Source organism: Gymnoscopelus microlampas (genome assembly GCF_963454915.1).
Source record: "Gymnoscopelus microlampas genome assembly, chromosome: 21".
Classification (NCBI taxonomy): Eukaryota; Metazoa; Chordata; class Actinopteri; order Myctophiformes; family Myctophidae; genus Gymnoscopelus; species Gymnoscopelus microlampas.
Window position 1 is genome coordinate 20,440,285 of NC_139958.1, and position 18,825 is coordinate 20,459,109.

General features: G+C 41.4%; 1 protein-coding gene across 2 annotated transcripts in view; it reads right to left on the reverse strand.

The window, feature by feature from the left end:
- Window positions 1-17,384, reverse strand: part of dnm1a (dynamin 1a) — a gene marked incomplete at its 3' end in the record, with an annotated part of 72,700 nt that extends 55,316 nt beyond the window's left edge. For both annotated transcript variants that reach the window (XM_084047624.1, XM_084047625.1), the window contains exons 1-2: window positions 17,039-17,384; window positions 1,323-1,396 (exon numbers count right to left, since the gene is read on the reverse strand). In XM_084047624.1, coding sequence (XP_083903750.1) covers window positions 1,323-1,396; window positions 17,039-17,199 — 235 coding nt within the window. In that variant the 5' untranslated portion in view covers window positions 17,200-17,384. The remainder of the gene's footprint in view (window positions 1-1,322; window positions 1,397-17,038) is intronic.
- Window positions 17,385-18,825: the final 1,441 nt, after the last annotated feature.

Consider the following 18,825-nt stretch of genomic DNA (forward strand, 5'->3'; position numbering starts at 1 on the left):
ATGACAAAGTCAAATGGCATACTGTTTGTTAATCTGTCCGACAGACAGACAGACCTTTATTGATCCCGTGATGAAATTCAAAGTGTATTCCTAATTTAGCTGGTTCAACACAGCTCACACATTTGATGGATTGGTCTAAAAATGAATTAAAACCATGGCAACATGATGTGATTGGCGTCACTAAGTCTCTAGGGATGGACAGAGTGGAAAATAAAATGATTGAGGGAAGGTTTCCTCTGTGGAAACAACAGGGGAGAGGAAACATTTTGCCTGCTCACACAGGTAAAAGAAAAGGTTTTACCTGTTGGAGTCGGACTGAAACATGTTTTACTCTCATATTTAGGGCTGCAACAGTTGAGTTAACAATCGATTTAATTGATTATACAAAAATAATAGATAATTTAATAAAATAATCTGTCAATACTTTGGGCATGTCGTTATAGGTGAAATGTAAAGAAAGAAATATATATTTTCAATATAGCGATATTCGATCTGCTATTTTTGATTATTCGATTATTTGATTAATCGTAAAAGTAAGCGATAGAATAACCGCTAAGAAAATAGCTTGATAGTTGCAGCAATACTCATATTACTAATATTTTGCTTTTGCCTTCCCTCAAAGGGAAGAACAAAGAAACAAGAACACTACAGAGCGGGGAATTCATACCACTCCTATATAGTCTATAAAGACTATATATCACTATTTTCACTACTAAAATATCACTATTTTGGGGATTATAGGTGAAAATGTTAAAGTGGAAATAGTAGATCTACAATCTCAACAACGTGTTGTTGTGAGCTTGTAGCGGTTTTATCGCTGTTTTTGCACGAGACAGACATAAGACAAAGTATAAAATATAAACACTCAACCTGGCTGGAATGAAAGTGGTAGAAGGGAGGAGAGAGGCTTGCAAGGTGAGAGGGAATGTGTTTATTCTCCTGAGGGCTCAAGGGATATTGAAGTAGATTACAGTGGTTCTCAACCCTTTCAGGCCGCGACCCCCCAAAATTATCAGATTTTAACTAGGGACCCCCCAAAATCCTCATATTTGAACTAGAGACCCCAAACATCCCAAACCCTAACAAGCACTTGGAATCATGATAGTTGAGGCATTTCTTTTTCTTTGTTTTAGGTATAAAAAAGGTCTTAAAAGTTCTTAAATTGTCACTTTATTGTCTTCTGGGTACCCCCCCCCATCCCCCAAATCATGTGGGGACCCCACATGGGGGTCCCGACCCACAGGTTGAGAACCACTGAAGTAGAAGACAGTAAACTCTGAAGCAATTCACGCAAAGAGGTTGTAGATTGAAAGATTATTTACCTGAGGGACAGTTGATGAGCTGAAGTACCAAGGGGCGACGGGTCACAATGCCAGAGCCACGAGGGAGGAAATCCCTGAAACACAACAGACGGATGGTGAGAATCACAGCCATAGTGGGGGCTAAGAAGTTGGTCAGCAGAGTTAAGTATCAGTAACAAAAAGTAGATAATTGGATTACAGTATCATCCAATAATCCAGTGACTGGGGGGTGTTTAGTTTATGTTTTATCACTATACTATCATGTACATTTAACACTGAGGATTTTGCTGTGTACACAAAACAGGATTAGCTACATGGCTGAACAATTATAATTTGTGGACCCTGTCCCCTATTGGGTATGGCAGTTGGCCAGTGGAAAGGCCAGCAAAATCGAGTAAAGGTGCATTCAGACCGGAAGATATTTCTTCTCGCTTGAATCGTGCCATTTTGGTCGCTGGGTGTTGTGATGGGATAAAAGTGTTCATTAGCGTGTTCATCTAATTGCCACTTCATGCATGCATCTTTGCATTGAATTAGTCTCACTCACAATACACAATTTATACTTTCTCATACGGTGTCCCATGACAAAAATAGCTAAAAATAAATGTTCACAAAAAAAAGATCACTCAATGCTTTGTGAGCTTGTAGATTGGCTATTTTTGGCACAGGACACCGTCCTTCGATGAGGTATAAATTAGGCACAAGTCCGCTTTATGCATCCTACACTAGGCTCTGTACTTGGGAGGCCATCCTGACAGTCCCTGACTTCAAGTGCTCCTTTGTCCTGCAAACTGACGCCTCAGGCTCCAAAGTGGGAGCCGTGTTGTCGCAAACGGTGAATGGGGAGGAGCATCTGGTGACACACATTAGTTGTAAGCTACAGAAGCATGAACAAAACTACCCAAAAGTAGAAAAGGTGTGCTTGGGTCTAAAATAGGCCATGCATCTCCTGAAGTATTATCTACTCGGTAGAAAGTTTAATCTGATACTGTAACTGAATATGTTCTCCTAAATAAAGATAAGAATGCACGTGTCACAACATGGTTCCTTGAGTTCACCTTCAACATTGAGGTGAAGCATCAAGTGGGGAATTGGCAGGGAAATGCCAACCCTGTGTCATGGGTCAACGAGGACCGCTCTAAAGATGCTCTGTGCCTGGACAAGTAACCAGATGGGGAGAGGTATGTTTTGGAGAGGACAATACCATGGAGAGCGATAGCTACCCACAGAGCATGGGGAGACAATTCAGCACTTAGGACAGCACCCATTCTCACCCAGGAGGAAACTAGCTGAGTTAATTAGTCAGTGTTATCTCTCACCTCTCCTCACTGATTGGACATTGAATGCACCTTGCACAGATTTTAACTTGACCTTTGGAGTGCAGTGCACTGACCGTAAAAGCTGGCAGTCTCTCCCCAGTCACGAAACATGGCTCCCCAAGACTTGGCTTAAGAGTTTTCTAATTAGGTTCCTGTGCTGGCCTCATTATCACCCCATATCTATGTTTTCCCTGGCAACTACCAGGACCCCACACATCCCAGTGATACCTCAGTCTGGAAAGAACCTTTGTTTTGTAAACCCTCAACCCCTTCAACCTCTATAGACCGCAATAGTCGCCACCATGTTTTTCACTGTGTCGGAAGTAAAGATCTTATTCATTTCTCTATAGACGTTTCAACAAATCCCTATATTAAGACTTTTAAGAGTTATCAAACCAACCAGCAGCATCCTGATGAATCATGATCTTAAAACATTTCATTGTGTTCTTTAAAAAAAAAAAAAGGAAAACGCAACTACTTCTCTCAAAAGTCATTGTGCATACCTTTCCAATGGTTCCAGTCTACTGAGAGCGGTCACTGGTGGTTTGTAGGGCTCCAACTATCGATTATTTTCTTACCAATTATTCTAGCAATTACTTTTTTGATCAAACGAATAATCGAGAAGCACATTTTTTTGTAATTTGTTTTATTTTGGCCCAAAATCGATAGTTTTTAGTGGTTTGTGAAATGAAGCACACTTCTCCACCGCAGTATGTGTACAGTATGTATAGTATGTGACTGTGTTAGTGTGTATGCTTGTGTACATACAAGAGACAAGAGTATTTGCTTCAGGGAGTTACTGTACTTATATAACACCAGCGTCGGTTCCACCGCTGGCACTGTATGCTGCTGTACCAGCTGACCTGACTGTATTCACTTGCACACACACCATGAATGGCTCTGTCTGTCAATATGTTTACACAGTGGCGTGTAAACATTACACGCCACTGTTTTTTTGCAAAAAACAGTGGCGTGTAATGTTTAATATACCGTATATCTGTCAGTATCTTCCCGATAGAGTGGCCCTGCTGCAAATGTTACTTGTTTTGATGTACAGAACGTACTACCCTCTGACTGACCTATGTACCTGCTGTTATTGATGTTACTGTACATGGGCTTGAGTTACTTTGAATGATGAGTAGGCTTATCATTTTTATCCTTGTGTTATGGTTTGTGCAGTAACTGGCTGAGCCACATCTATAGCTTTTAATTTCACAAGTTTTCATTGTGTGTTCCAACTCCTAGGTCTGTGCTGGTGCCTCTACTCTGTTGGCCGTCCATCCATCTGTCAGTGCCTCCGCCTCCCTGTCACACTAGTGATGTAGCTAGGCAGATACCGGGAATAATCGTTCACTTCCGGATAAAAGCGCCAAAATTGGTACACATACTCCTTGGGTAGTACTGTTTTGATAAAACCCGTTAGCCACCTGAAAATTCAAGATGGCGGCCATTTTTCAAGATGGCCGCCATTGAATATAGAGTAATATTACATTTCCCAACAAAATCCCATAGATACAAGCGCCAAAATTGGCAAACATACTCCTTGGGTATTGCTCTTTTGATAAAAAACAAAGATTTTAAGATGGTGGCCATTTTTCAAGATGGCCACCATTGAATATACAGTAATTCACAGTAATTTCACAATAAAATGTCATAGATATGCACCAAAATTGGCACACACACTCTTTGGGTATTGCTCTTTTGATGAAACCTGTTACCCATGTAAAAATTCAAGATGGCAGCCATTTTTCAAGATGGCCACCATTGTACAGTAGGCTATATACAGTCAAATCACATTTAGAAGTAAAATAGCTTAGAAGCAAGCACCAAAATTGGCTCATATACCATTCTTTTAATAACATATTAGCAGCCACCTAAAAATTCAAGATGGTGGCCCTTTTTCAAGATGGCTGCCATTTAATATACAGTATTGCTACATTTTGCAATAAAATCACATAGATTAGCGCTGAGAGACTAGCGGATCTTGCAAGTGTAGATTACAAGTAGTAATAGCGCCCTGGGATCACCCTTCGTCTAGTCTCTACCCTTCGACCTGTTTGGCTTGGGTAACCCTGCCAGGAGTACAAGACTCCTGCCGACATAGTTCTAGGGGTCATGGAGACATGCAAACTGCCCCACCACGATAAGGTGATGATCCCGTTGAGGCAGTTTTTTTTTGTCTTTTCTTTATTTATTATTTTTTTATTTTATTTTTTTGTTTTTTTTATAGACAGTAGGCCTATACTTATTCGCTTGACCAAATTGTCTGTTTGTTCGCTTATTGTCTTGCTGCCTGGATGAGGAAGACACTTCTAAACCTCGCATCTGCAGCTGCACTGTGCCGTGTAGGTCAGACCAAATCTGTAGCATTTGCATCGACCGCAGCACTCCGACATGCATCCACACTTGGTCAGCTGCTTGCAACTCTCTGCAATGGGTGGGAGCTCTGTCCAAAATATCTGCCACAGATCTCCATTCTTCTTCCAGCCCCAGTTGGCAGGATCCTCTGTTTCTGGTTGACTTATTGTTGACTGACTCCAGATACAGCCCGCCTGGTAGGCAGCATGCTTTACATGCTCCTTCAGCGCTGATCGGGTGGGAGGAATGGCTTCATATGGTCTCTGCTTCCGAGCAAACATGTCCAACCTTGCATCATCAACACCTTCAGCTGCGCTTGATCTGTCATACATCATGAGCGAACTCTCTCTCCTCCGTCCTGATACTCCTGGACCTGTCTGCAGCGTTCGACACAGTGAACCATCAGATCCTCCTCTCCACCCTTAAGGGGATGGGTGTCTCAGGCTCTGCACTCTCCCTGTTTGCATCCTACCTGACGGGTCGCTCCTACCAGGTGATGCTGAGAGGGTCTGTATCAGAACCACACAGACTCACTACTGGGGTTCCCCAAGGCTCGGTTCTGGGTCCTCTTCTTTTCTCTCTCTACACTACATCTCTTGGTGCTGTCATCCACTCCCATGGCTTTTCCTACCACTGCTATGCCGATGACACCCAGCTGATCCTCTCATCCCCCCCCCTCTGACACACAAGTGGAGGCATGCATTGCTGCTTGTCTGGCTGACATCTCGGAGTGGATGTCGACGCACCACCTGAAGCTCAACCTGGACAAGACCGAGCTGATGTTCCTCCCGGGAAAGGGCTGTCCGCACCGAGACATGGCCATCACCATTGATACTGCTGTGGTGACGTCAACTCGGACTGCGAAGAATCTGGGTGTGACCCTGGACGATCAACTGTCGTTCTCGGCAAACATCGCTGTGACACACAGTCCTGCAGATTCCTCCTCTACAACATCAGGAGGATTCGCCCCTTCCTCACGGAGGAGGCAGCACAGGTGCTTATCCAAGGTTCTTGTCATCTTCCACCTGGACTACTGCAACTCCCTCCTGGCTGGTGCTCCGGCATCTGCCATCAGACCTCTGGAGCTTGTTCAGAAAGCTGCAGCTCGTCTGGTGTTCAACCGCCCCAAGTTCCCCCACACAACTATCCTTCTCCGTTCTCTACACTGGCTCCCCGTAGCAGCTCGGATCCAGTTTAAAACCCTGGTGCTAGCCTATAGGGCAGTGAAAGGAACAGCTCCTTCTTACCTCCGGGCTATGGTCGATGCCTACACCCCTGCCCGACCACTTCGGTCTGCCACCTCGGGGCGACTGATGGCCTCGTCACTCAAGGGTCCTTCTGGTCGATCGACACGGTCACGACTTTTTTCTGTTCTGGCCCCACAGTGGTGGAATGAACTTCCCACTGATGTCAGGACAGCAGAGTCACTGCCCATCTTTCACCGCAGGCTGAAAACACTACCCTTCCTCTTTGTCTTGTACAAGAAAATGCTACACATAATAGACTTATAACATAGCATGATCCCCTAATTTAGCAGGAGATTAGGATTCCGGGGCTGATATATGGTACAAGGAAGCCAGTGTGTCAGTCCATGGGTCCAGATTCAGATCCTACATAGTGAAAAATGTATGATTTGACACCAAGATTACTCAAATAGGACATATTTTGGTGATTTTATTCAGAAATGCATTATTAGTGTATATTCAATGGCGGCCACCTTGCAAAATGGCCACCATCTTGAATTTTTAGGTGGCTGCTAAAATGTTATTAAAAGAATGGTATATGAGCCAATTTTGGTGCTTGCTTCTAAGCTATTTTACTTCTAAATGTGATTTGACTGTATATAGCCTACTACAGTACATCTTGAAAAATGGCTGCCATCTTGAATGTTTACATGGGTAACAGGTTTCATCAAAAGAGCAATACCCAAAGAGTGTGTGTGCCAATTTTGGTGCATATCTATGACATTTTAGTGTGAAATTACTGTGAATTACTGTATATTCAATGGTGGCCATCTTGAAAAATGGCCACCATCTTAAAATCTTTGGTTTTTATCAAAAGAGCAATACCCAAGGAGTATGTTTGCCTTTTTTTGGCGCTTGTATCAATGTGATTTTGTTGGGAATTGTAATATTACTCTATATTCAATGGCGGCCATCTTGAAAAATGGCCGCCATCTTGAACTTTCAGGTGGCTAACGGGTTTTATCAAAACAGTACTACCCAAGGAGTATGTGTACTAATTTTGGCGCTTTTATCCGGAGGTGAACGATTCGCCTGTTTTTCGCCTGTTATCTGCCTAGCTTTTTAGCGAACACAGATGGCCCTAACTGCAGATGGTCCTCCTGACTCCTTCCAATCCACTCCTCCCCCAAAACTGGCACCATAAGGACCATCCAAATGAGAAGAGCAACCAGTCTCTCAAGTACTCACACACGCGCGCGCGCGCGCGCGCACACACACACACACACACACACACACACACACACACACACACACACACACACACACACACACACACACACACACACACACACACACACACACACACACACACACACACACACACACACACCAAGGGGCCCTCAGCAAAATGAGGAACAAAAATTGTCCTCCTGGTGGCACTATAATAGGGCAATGTTAAAAAGGTGGCATTTGTTCCTCAACGTAGTGCGGATGTGTGTGCAAACTAAGTTTCACCGCAATCGGACGCTGCGTTCATGATTTGCGGTATTTTATTGAAAACGGGCCACTCCTGCAAACTTTAGATGTCAATCTTAACCAATCAGGATGGAAAATGAAAAATCATATTCCCTCTTGATCACATGACTATAGAGCACCGAAGTCTGACGTAATTTACACATCCTTGGTTTGTCTACCTAGTTCGCGGTTTTCCACCCCCATTCTGAATCCCATAGACGTCTTTAATATCGCGTCAAATAAGAACTGTGTTCCAAAAATAAATAAATGACCCCGGCGGTTTTACTCTTATGGATATGAAGCATCAACTGACGGTGAGAAAACGATAATGTTACTTCCGCCGAATTAGTTAAAAAAAAAATTAGGGACTGTACGTACAAAGTTTTACACAGATCGGTGCAGTTATAGGGAAAACACGAATCGGCCTGTTATAGCGCCGCCATCAGGCTGATTTGAACATTTTCAAGTGACATTTCTTCCTCGGCCTAGTGGGAATGTGTTCATGATTTGACGCATTTTCATCCGTCGCACGCGCGGACGGACGGACGGACGGGGTTGGCCATGCCTTTCGGCCTGGCGGAGACAATGAGACTAATATGATCTTTCTTCATTGTGTGTAGTAATTACAGTCCCAGCGCAACAAGTCTTTCCTGCTGGACGGACTTGGGTCATAAACAAATGGGATTGCTTTTTGGTGATGAGTTATATAGGCTATGCACACACCCAGATTACTTCTATTGTGGTGAAAGGAGCCAATGAATAGCCTTGTTGTTGACTGGTGGTGGGCCTCCAGATTAGGCCATAGCCAATGGGTGAATTTATACTGGCAAGCCGTGAACCAAACAGAGATTAATAGTAATCCTGTGGAGCTGTGTCAGGACATCTAGACTCCAAGCTTTCTCTTCCTCTCCTCTCTCACTGCAACAGCCTCTACTCTATGCTTAGCGTCGCTTGCACCGTTTAAATCCCTTTTCTTATCTTTTTTAATTCATTCAACCAGTCACCTTAAAACATAATCAGAAACATAACTAGTGTTTCTGAAGCTCTAATATAGCGCTACGTTTGACATTAAACTGAAGAAATAGATAAGATATAAACAAAATGGACAAAAGACAAGAAATACATTTTCTACACTTTGTAACTTGTAACTTTCAGGATTTTTGGGAAAGGGAGTATCTCCTGTGGGAGGGTAAATTGCTCTTACTGCTTCAAATGTGCTCAAGGGGGAGCTGTAAGGGGTTAAGTGTCAGGGACACTTTTCTGGGGCAGGCTGAAGGTTGAACCAACGACAATAGAGATATTTCTTACAAGTGACATCTTCCATGAAAGTAACAAATGAACAGAAGGTGGGTGTCAATGTGGTTTAATGCTGTCAGTCTTAACATCTCAACTCAATATTTCCTTTATGCAGTAACCTGTGTGACTCATTAAATAGCTGTTTCTATAGATCTCTCTATCTCTCTATTCTGTCTCTGCAGAGAAACGCTGACAATCGGCAGAATGCTTTCAAGACTAAGATTGTGTAATATGTGAATCTAGCTACATCATAGTCAAACAACTCACACAGTGTGTGTGTGTGTGTGTGTGTGTGTGTGTGTGTGTGTGTGTGTGTGTGTGTGTGTGTGTGTGTGTGTGTGTGTGTGTGTGTGTGTGTGTGTGTGTGTGTGCGTGCGTGCGTGCGTGCGTGCGTGCGTGCGTGCGTGCGTGCGTGTGTGTGTGTGTGTGTGTGTGAGTGTGTGTGTGATTGAGGCAGTGAGTGAGTGAGTGAGTAAGAAAGAGGTAAAGACAATTATTATTATGTGTGTTCAATTTGGAAGATAGTGAAAACACAGCAGCATGACTAGCAGAACAGGAGGACCTGAGTGACGACAATGCAGCTGGACAGGGAGAGAAGATGCACACCCAGGTGTTGCTGTTGTTATTTTATAATCCAGGATTGTGCTAGCCCATGCAGGCTACAATAATAAAGTGCCTTTTAGTTGGAGACTTAAATAGACCACATAATTTAACAGAAACTGGATTGCAGCCCACAGTGCAGGGAGCACACCTAGGCAATGCATAATAGGTTCTCTGCACAGCAGCCATATTGTAGAGAAATTGGGCCTCTTCCTTACTTCCTTCACAGGTGTTACCAGTGATACTATGAAGGCGCTGTTCTATTTAGTGTGGCACGGTGGTTCTCAAACCTTTTTAATTTCAAGGACCCTCATAACTCTCAGCAGCAGAGTCTTTCCAGTGAGCTAACATGCACAATTTCAGCACCCTGACTCTGCTTGAATGGAACATTCAAGCAGAGTCAATGGAACATGACATTAGTGTCATTGGTAACACCTGTGAAGGAAGGAAGAGGCCCAATTTCTTTCCAATATGGCTGCTGTGCATAGAGCCTATTGCGCAGCATTTGTTGAATAGCATAAGAGTATAAAGTAGGCTTGAAACAATGCGTCAGGACAAATGCCACATATTCGAGATACAAAAAGAAATTGGGATACTTTAATTAAATTCTTAAAGAAGTCTTCTTACTATGAAGACTTTTAACTTTAAGTATCACTGACACTGATACATTAGTAAACAAATCAATATGAAGTTATGACACAGTATGAATTACTGCTAGTTAAAAAATTCAGAGGCTGCAATGAATTGCATAAGAGAGGGGAGTGCAAAATGGAAGGTAATTCTAGTACTTTGGGTAATATCATAATTTGGTCAAGTGGTGGTGAATCCTTTCATCATACACAATCTAAGTAAATCCAGCATACTGCAACATACTTTTCTTGAACACGGAAAAACGAATTCCTTGAAACACCTTTCAAGTTCTGAAAGATTATTGACAAGAAAATCAATGTGATGATATGAATCACAGTTAAAATCATAACGGCAACATTCTATAGAATATTTACAATAGCATGGTTTTCAACAGTATTGTTCTGCCCTAGTTTGAAGTTGAAAATATTGTAAATAAAACATGTTGCTTTGTTGTTGTATTGGGTCTGCGTGTCTTTGGAACTGTCCATGGTACTGAAACCAGCGTGCCGTGGATGAAAGGGAAACAGAGTATTTATGAATTACTTTTCTGCATTCACGCAGCAGATGGCTGCTCAGATGGCACAGATGCGCGCACAGAGAGGGGGGGCTGTTAGGGGTTAGATCTCTTTCTCAGATGAAATCGCCAAACTTCGGATTCCCAGACAGCCTATAGGTTTCTGAACTGTCCATACAGTATAGCTAAGCCCACCAATGAGACACAGAGTGAATAGATGGAAATTGTGCCATCTTATAATGAACATTAGTAAATGGGTGAAGTGCTCCTTCAAGTTCATGCACAATTCTTCTGCATTATGTAGCAATTATTAACATGCTGCATAACAAATACACCATACTACATTCAAACCAAAATGAAGCCCACGCACTGATGTGGTCAGTTTGTTGTTATATCAAGCCACATAGTGCTATGATTAGCACTTGGCGTGTTTTTGTTTGTCAGTTGTGTTTTTCTATTTTTCTAGATACTTTCTCACACATTTTGCAGTGTACACATATTGTTCATTTAGAAGTAGGACCCATGCACACAACACCATCAAGCAACTCAGTGTGTCCTATGACTAATGTACTTTACATACTATTTATATTTCTCTCTACCATGTACTTACTGTACTATTGCTGCTATTCTAAATTATGTCTTTGTAATTGCTGCTACAAAGAATTCTACTCTTGTCAAATTGATTGGTGATCAGATTCCTGCAACCTTCTCTTGATATTAAAAGCAGAACATGTGCCCATAACTTCCCCACCTCCACCCCAGTTCTTGTGTATTGGTGGTGTATTGTCTCCCAGACTCCCAGTGTGTGCTGGATGCTGGTAACGATTACAGCCCCATGCTCTTAGAAGGCCTCCTGGGGATGTGCTAATTAAACATATGGAGAGAGAAACAGAGAGAGAGAGAGAGAGAGAGAGAGAGAGAGAGAGAGAGAGAGAGAGAGAGAGAGAGAGAGAGAGAGAGGGAGAGAGAGTTGAAGTGAGTGAGGGGTACATCCGAATTCATACAATTTTGCCTATTTTGGATGCTAGTTACACTACTATGCAGATATTTGTTGGTTACTTATTCACACATGTTTTGTTATTGTCTCCGCCAGGGCGTACGCCCGAAGGCCGCTATGTTTTATCTATTTGCACTATAACTATTTACGCTGTCGTTTGTTGACTAGGATTCATGCCATTTACTCTGATTCAGCACTTGTCAGTCGCTCTGGATAAGAGTGTCTGCTAAATGTCTAAATTGCACTTTCATCAGCTGTGAAGCCAAAACTTCTGTAGCTGCAAAACACAACCGAAAAGGGCATAAGTAAGTAAGTAAATTCTATTTATGGAGCACCCTTAACTGATGTGTAGCTTATATTGGATTGCAGGATATGCACCTAGCAGGACATGCATTCTGTGTTGACCTGGAAATGGGCTGTATATTATACTGTATTATATGTGCATGTGCCACATCAGCATACAGGAACTAGTGGTCAACCAAAGCTACATTTCTGTGTCGATCACTGAAATCAACTAATCTTCAAGGGAAAAATGTCATGCATCGCAAGAGAAAACAGCGGTCTGTGATTTTATAAACAGGCTATACTACTCTATGTGATGTTAAGTTTCTTTCAATTAATGTCAGTTAATATAATATTAATATGCACATAAATGAATAGGGAAAGAAACAATAGCTAGAGGACAGACATGGCAAAGCTGAGACAAGGGCAGTAATATGACATCTCAATTGGCGTCTGTGTTCCAGGGTGCTAAACTTTATGTCCTATCATTAGTATTAGACAGATATTGTCTTCATTAGTATTAGACAAACATTCTGTGCTACTATCATTAGTTGAAGACTAGACTAGACAGTCTGTCATATCATTAGCATTAGACAAAGCCCAGCAAGCACTATGTTTTTGGCTGTCCTTGTCCCTGTGTCACACCAGCCAGACGTTGTCTGGAATAACCATGTTGAATTAAAGGTATGAAGTCATGTACCAGGGTTGTTAAACTGGAGAAAGAGGATTGTGATCTAGATCACTGTTTCCCAAACAGTGGGTCGGGACCCATGTTTTGGTCGCGGACCAATTTTTATGGGTCACGAGTAAATATCCCCTTTTTTTTTCGTTTCCTACATAAAAAATAAATAAAGCTATTTCAAAATATTTTTTAAAAGTTAATCAATTGAAAACATACACAGTATTTCATAAATAAAATAAAATAAAAATGCATTCTTAAAAAAGGTTTAAGAAGTTGTGAAAATAGCAGATCTACAAGCTGACAACGCAGTGCGAAGCGACGCGTTGTGAGCTTGTAGATCTATTTTCTCCAGTTTGGGTCCCAGGCAAATGTAAATTTTTTCTTTTGGGTCTTGAGCTAAAAGGTTTGGGAACCACTGATCTAGATCATCTCAACAACTCACCACTACCACGGCTGAACATTACTTATTGCTGTACTTAACATACTCCTTTCAAAAAGCTTGAATCCAGTTGCCGTTACCAGAATTGACTTCATTCACATTCAGTAACATCTCCTACCTCTAATTGTTCATTTGTACCCCCTAATTATAAGTTACCTTTACACATTCCTTCTTGTTTAATAAAACTTTGCATCCAATACTTGTACTTGAAAACTCAATGATCAAGTAAACTAGGAGAAGCTTCAAGAACCCTTGTGATATTTATGGATGTGCCTCCCAGTCAAATCAGTTCTAAGCTCCATAATTCCATAAAGAAAATGACAGCAATATTACACAAAACAAAAGTTTATCGTTATTTACCAACAAGGAGGTTTTGTTTTCACCAACATCTGTCTGTTTGCTTGTTTGCGTGAGACCAACATCTCAAAAAGAAAATGACCGGATTGCCATCGCATTTGCTGCTGTAAGCTCTCAAAGAGTGAGTAGCCTATATTGATTTTGGTCACCCTATATGACCTTTCCAATAGCGCCATCGGCAGGCCAAACTTTCAGTGTTCAAAGCAATGTATCTCTTCAGCTTGTCACCATACAGCCACAGCATTTGCACATTCATGATCCCTCAAGGAAGAAACATATTGATTCCAGTGACCATATGTCCTTTGCACTGCACCAAGCCAAACGTTTAACCCATTAAGACCTGAGGCCAAATCTAAAAATGTAAATATATATATATTTTTTTTTTAATAATTTAGTTTTCTGAAAGACTTCATGTCAAGGACCCCCAAAATGATATGTATTTGGCCGCCGACCCCCATCTCAAAATATTTTGTTCCAGGGACCCCCAGAAACAAATTTAACTTAAAAATGTTCACTTAAAAATATATATATATTCAAAGATTTGCATGCACAAGCTGTGAGCTTGAATATCTGTATTTTTGAATAGCCAACGCTAAAATCTAAAATGACGTAAACTGGAGAGATTTGTAGTCCTTGGCAGATGTCTGCACAGCCCTGTACCTTGTTGCTATAATTACAAACAAATTCAAATAAATGTGAACATTGGAAAACTATTCCATTGCCCACTACCACTCTTGCTTGAGGCATTCATCTCTTCCAAAGTCTGTGACATCATAACCAGATCAGAGCCGGAGTAGTAGAATGAGACGCAGTCATGTGACCTGATGAGGAAATCCCTCAACCAAAAGAAGGACCCTTATCAGCAATGAGTACACTTAGACTGCACTGTCCATTTTAACCACCACTACTGCAGCCACTTTTGTGATTTGTGCTATATACACTATATATATCCCTTAAACTGCTCCCTGGGTGCCGTTCTGTATAAATGGCAGTCACAGCTCCTGATAGTTTGGATGGGTAAATGCAAGGACAAATTCTATGTATGTGCAAATGTACTGTAACAAATACCACTACCCTGCCTCCTAAAAAAGACAGACAGACAGACAGACAGACAGACAGACAGACAGACAGACAGACAGACAGACAGACATATAGATAGATAGATAGATGACCTGAGTGATGTCAGGGCAGCTGGACAGGGAGAGAACACACACACACACACACACACACACACACACACACACACACACACACACACACACACACACACACACACACACACACACACACACACACACACACACACACATTCATACTCATACTGCATGACAGGATACTCGTCTGCAATTGGCTCTTTGTAACACAATAACAAAGACTGCAGCACTTGTTGACACAACACACAAACACCATAATGCACACAAACACTTGTTGTAGTGAAAGTCAGTTGTGATTCTGTGATGCTACAGGTAAAGGTCATTGTATCATAACCTGAACATTTATTTTGAATCACAATACACTATCAATCCTAATTCGCATCCCTACTTCCTACCACAGCCATCTAAAGCATACAGTAAACAAGGTAGCTTAATTGGACAACAACAGTTTCAGGACTACTACTGAAAAGCATTGCAATGCGTTGTTTAAGTTTAGATCTGTTCTCTATGGCAAGCAACACCCTCACTGGACACCACGCTGGAGTAGCCTACCGCATTAGGTAAATGCAATATGTCATACAACTACTAGTATGGTCATTTTAATGATTGACTCCATGGCTCATGTTGTTTTCGGCAATAGCTAGATGCTAAAAGAAACATGCCCCAAAGTGTGCTGTGACATGGTATTTAATTGGCAAGAGCAGAGTTTGTTACCATAACACGTGTGGCACTGCGATACTACCATAACACCAGTGGTGGAAGAAGTACTCACACAATTTTTACTTGAGTAAAAGTATCAATACCACAATGTAGAAATACTCTGTTACAAGTAAAAGTCTGGTATTCAGAATTTACTTTAGAAAAGGTACAAAAGTATTGACATCAAAATATTCTTTACTTTACTGGAGTATTTCCAGTTAAATCACAATGCGTCGCGATGCAACGCATTGTGAGCTTGTAGATCTGATGTTTTATACATTTTAGACATAATGATAACTTCTGAAACAGGACGTTCTACATAATGAGTAGTTTCTACTTTTGGTACTTTAAGAACATTTTGATACCAATACTTTTGTACTTTTACTCAAGTAAATGTAGAATTCCGGACTTTTACTAGAGTGTTTCTACATTGCAGCATTGATATAACTGAAGTAAACAATGTGAATACTTTTTTTCACCACTGAGAGAAACTAATAACAAAGCAACATTTCTAAAGTGACCAAAACCGGGACTGACAATCAATAATAAGAAAGTGTGCCACCACCTGTATGTTGTCTACTATGCCATAAGCTGGTTCACCTATAAGCACTGACAGATGGATGCTGAGCTGAGCTGGAAAGGCTCAAAGCTCAGATGGACTCTCACAGCCTCTACTCTACTCTACCCCCCACTCTCCCCCTCCCCTCTCCACAAGGTCACACTGCAGCATATAGCGGATTGGTTCCCTATGCATCCTGCTTGTTGAGTGTGTGGGTTCACAAAATGCATCATTTTATGATTCGAATACATTGATCGAAACAAAATAGGCTGCACATGACATTACCATTACCGAATATTACCATGATGACCAATGAAATGATGGCACCTATTCTATAGATAAACAATGAAGTGAGGAATGATCTGGAATTAGTAGGCTTACACCTTGTGTAGCCTATAGCCATAGGATGTTGGGCCCTACATTTGGTCCAAACTAAGGGAACACTTTAATGTTTGTGTCATGTTGACACCATATTTAACTATTCCATTAAAACATTTAATATCCTGTATACGTTCATTTTTTGGAAATCTCTCAGAAACGGCTTCCACATTAGAAAAGCTGGTGCTTCCGTATATAGGCTATAATGCTGGGTAGCCTATCGGCAAATTAAAGCAAACAGGCAACATTCGTGTTTGCAAGGCAATAAATAATGATGTTGGTTTGTAAAATGCATTATTTTGAATGTTAGTAATTACTATATTTTGAATATTAGTCATTACTATGATAAATCAAATTCGTTAGCCAACATGATATGCTTGTTTTGGTATTCAGCCAATGCACCATGCAGAAAAAGACGGTGCAGTTTCTGAGTAGGATTTATATAGCCTAAACTAAATAATCTCCCCGGATTGGTTTAGTGATATTACATTTTAACATTACTATATGATATTTGATAATGAAAGGACGAAGATTAAACACAGCAAAAACTAAATTTTGTATGTGTCTATTATTCGTTCAGAGGATTCCTATATCAGATAGAAGCAATAAGGACCTGTTTGGGGGGATGGGGTTAGGACGGACGGTATAGGTGTGAGACCGAACATAGCAGATCTACAAGCTCGCAACGCAGCTTGTACAGATCTGCTATTTTCGTCCTGAAGCGTTTGGTGCACAGTCGGTCACATCACATCATAGATAAACCCACACACTTACTTCCCCACGAAGTTCTCCAGCACCGAGCTCTTCCCTGCGCTCTGGCCGCCGACCACGGCGATCTGAGGCAGGTCCAGGCTGGAATTCTGACCGATGGCAGAGAACGCATCCTGCATGCGGTTCACCAGAGGAATCAGATCTTCCATTCCCCGGTTCCCCATCCTGGCGACGAGGTAAGAAGGAGATCCTTCTTCTCGTTCTCCTTCTCAGAATAGAAATAAGGGCTACACGATCGTGTGTGTCCCCCCCTCCTTGTCACCCTCCTTGTCACTTATTAATACCCTGATCGCAGCGTCTGTTAGGTTTTTGTTTGCGTCCTCATGTATTACGTCTCCTCGGTGGGCTGTTCCTCATTGGTAGGCCTATTTATTGTGCTTCCTCTCGGCTGTACCACCTATTTATTGTGCCTCCTCTCGGCTGTACCACCACGCACCCGAGTGGATGGATGGAGATGATCTCCTTCCCTCAGGAGAGATCCCTGCCTGCAGTTACATGTTACACCGCTCGGCGGTGCATGCGTCTCTGTTGTGACCAAGCAAGAAATACCTGCACTTTCAGAGAGAGTGACTCTTCACTCTGGACTTTAATGTAGGCTACTATAATATATGCATTAAAATATGATTTTGAAGTCCTCATTAGCAATGGTGGAAAAAGTACTAAATTGTTTTACTTAAGTATCAATACTGCAAGGACCCGAAATACTCTGTTACAAGTAAAAGTCCGCAATTCAAAATTTACTAAAAAGTACAGAAGTATTGGTATCAAAATGTACTTTAAGTACAAAAAGTAGAATTACTCATCATGCAGAATGTCCCATTTCACAACTTTTCAAATGTATACAAATATTTTGAAAATAGCAGATCTACAAGCTCACAATGATGCATTGTGCTTAGATATGCTATTTTAAAATGGCCGAAATGTATACAGAGCTGAAGTGATTAATGTATATGTTTGTAATAATCTATAAAGTAAGTAAATCCATTAACTAGTAACTAAAGTTTTCAAATCATTGTTGTGGAGTAAAAGTATAGGCCTAATATTTGCCTCTGATATGTAATGGAGTAGAAGTAAAATAATTGAAAATTGGAAGTACTCCAGTAAAGTAAAAAATACCTCAACATTGTACTCAAGTACAGTAAGCCTACAGTCTTGAGTGCATGTACTCAGTTACTTTCCACCACTGCTCTGTTGACCAAGCAAGTTACCCACTTTCTGAGTGTGTGTGACTCTTCACTCTGGACTTTAATGTGGGCTAATGTGCCCCCCCCCCGGTAAAATCGTGTCCTCCAATAGGATATTCCATTATGAGCAGTAGGCCTACGGATTGATAGATCTGTCCATGGTGCTGAAATTAACTGATACATTCAAGACAGCAGGGTGCGTCAGCAACCGTGATTAATTTGTTCTGGTTGATTGATTGAATACTTAATTGGCAGTTTGCAAAAAAAAAAGCACCGCAAAGTACAGTTCAATACAAGGTCTGCTAAGAGGATTTTAAGCCCCAAGAAAGCATATGGCTTGTTTCCATTGGGGTCCTTTGTACTCAATTCATGAAACATTTAATGACAGACAAATATACAATACTATTCTAAACATACGTATTTATACCCTTACGGGTCCATTTGGTTCCATTTGTACACTCTCAGAGTTATGGGTGTCCGTGCATTTAAAAGGTTTGAGAACCACTGGAGTCTGGACTAGGCTACCCAACCACAAGAGGCGCTCCAGTGACTAGTTATTCTTTGGGGTAGTTAGTAGAGTAGTAATAACTAGACTACTAGACCCAT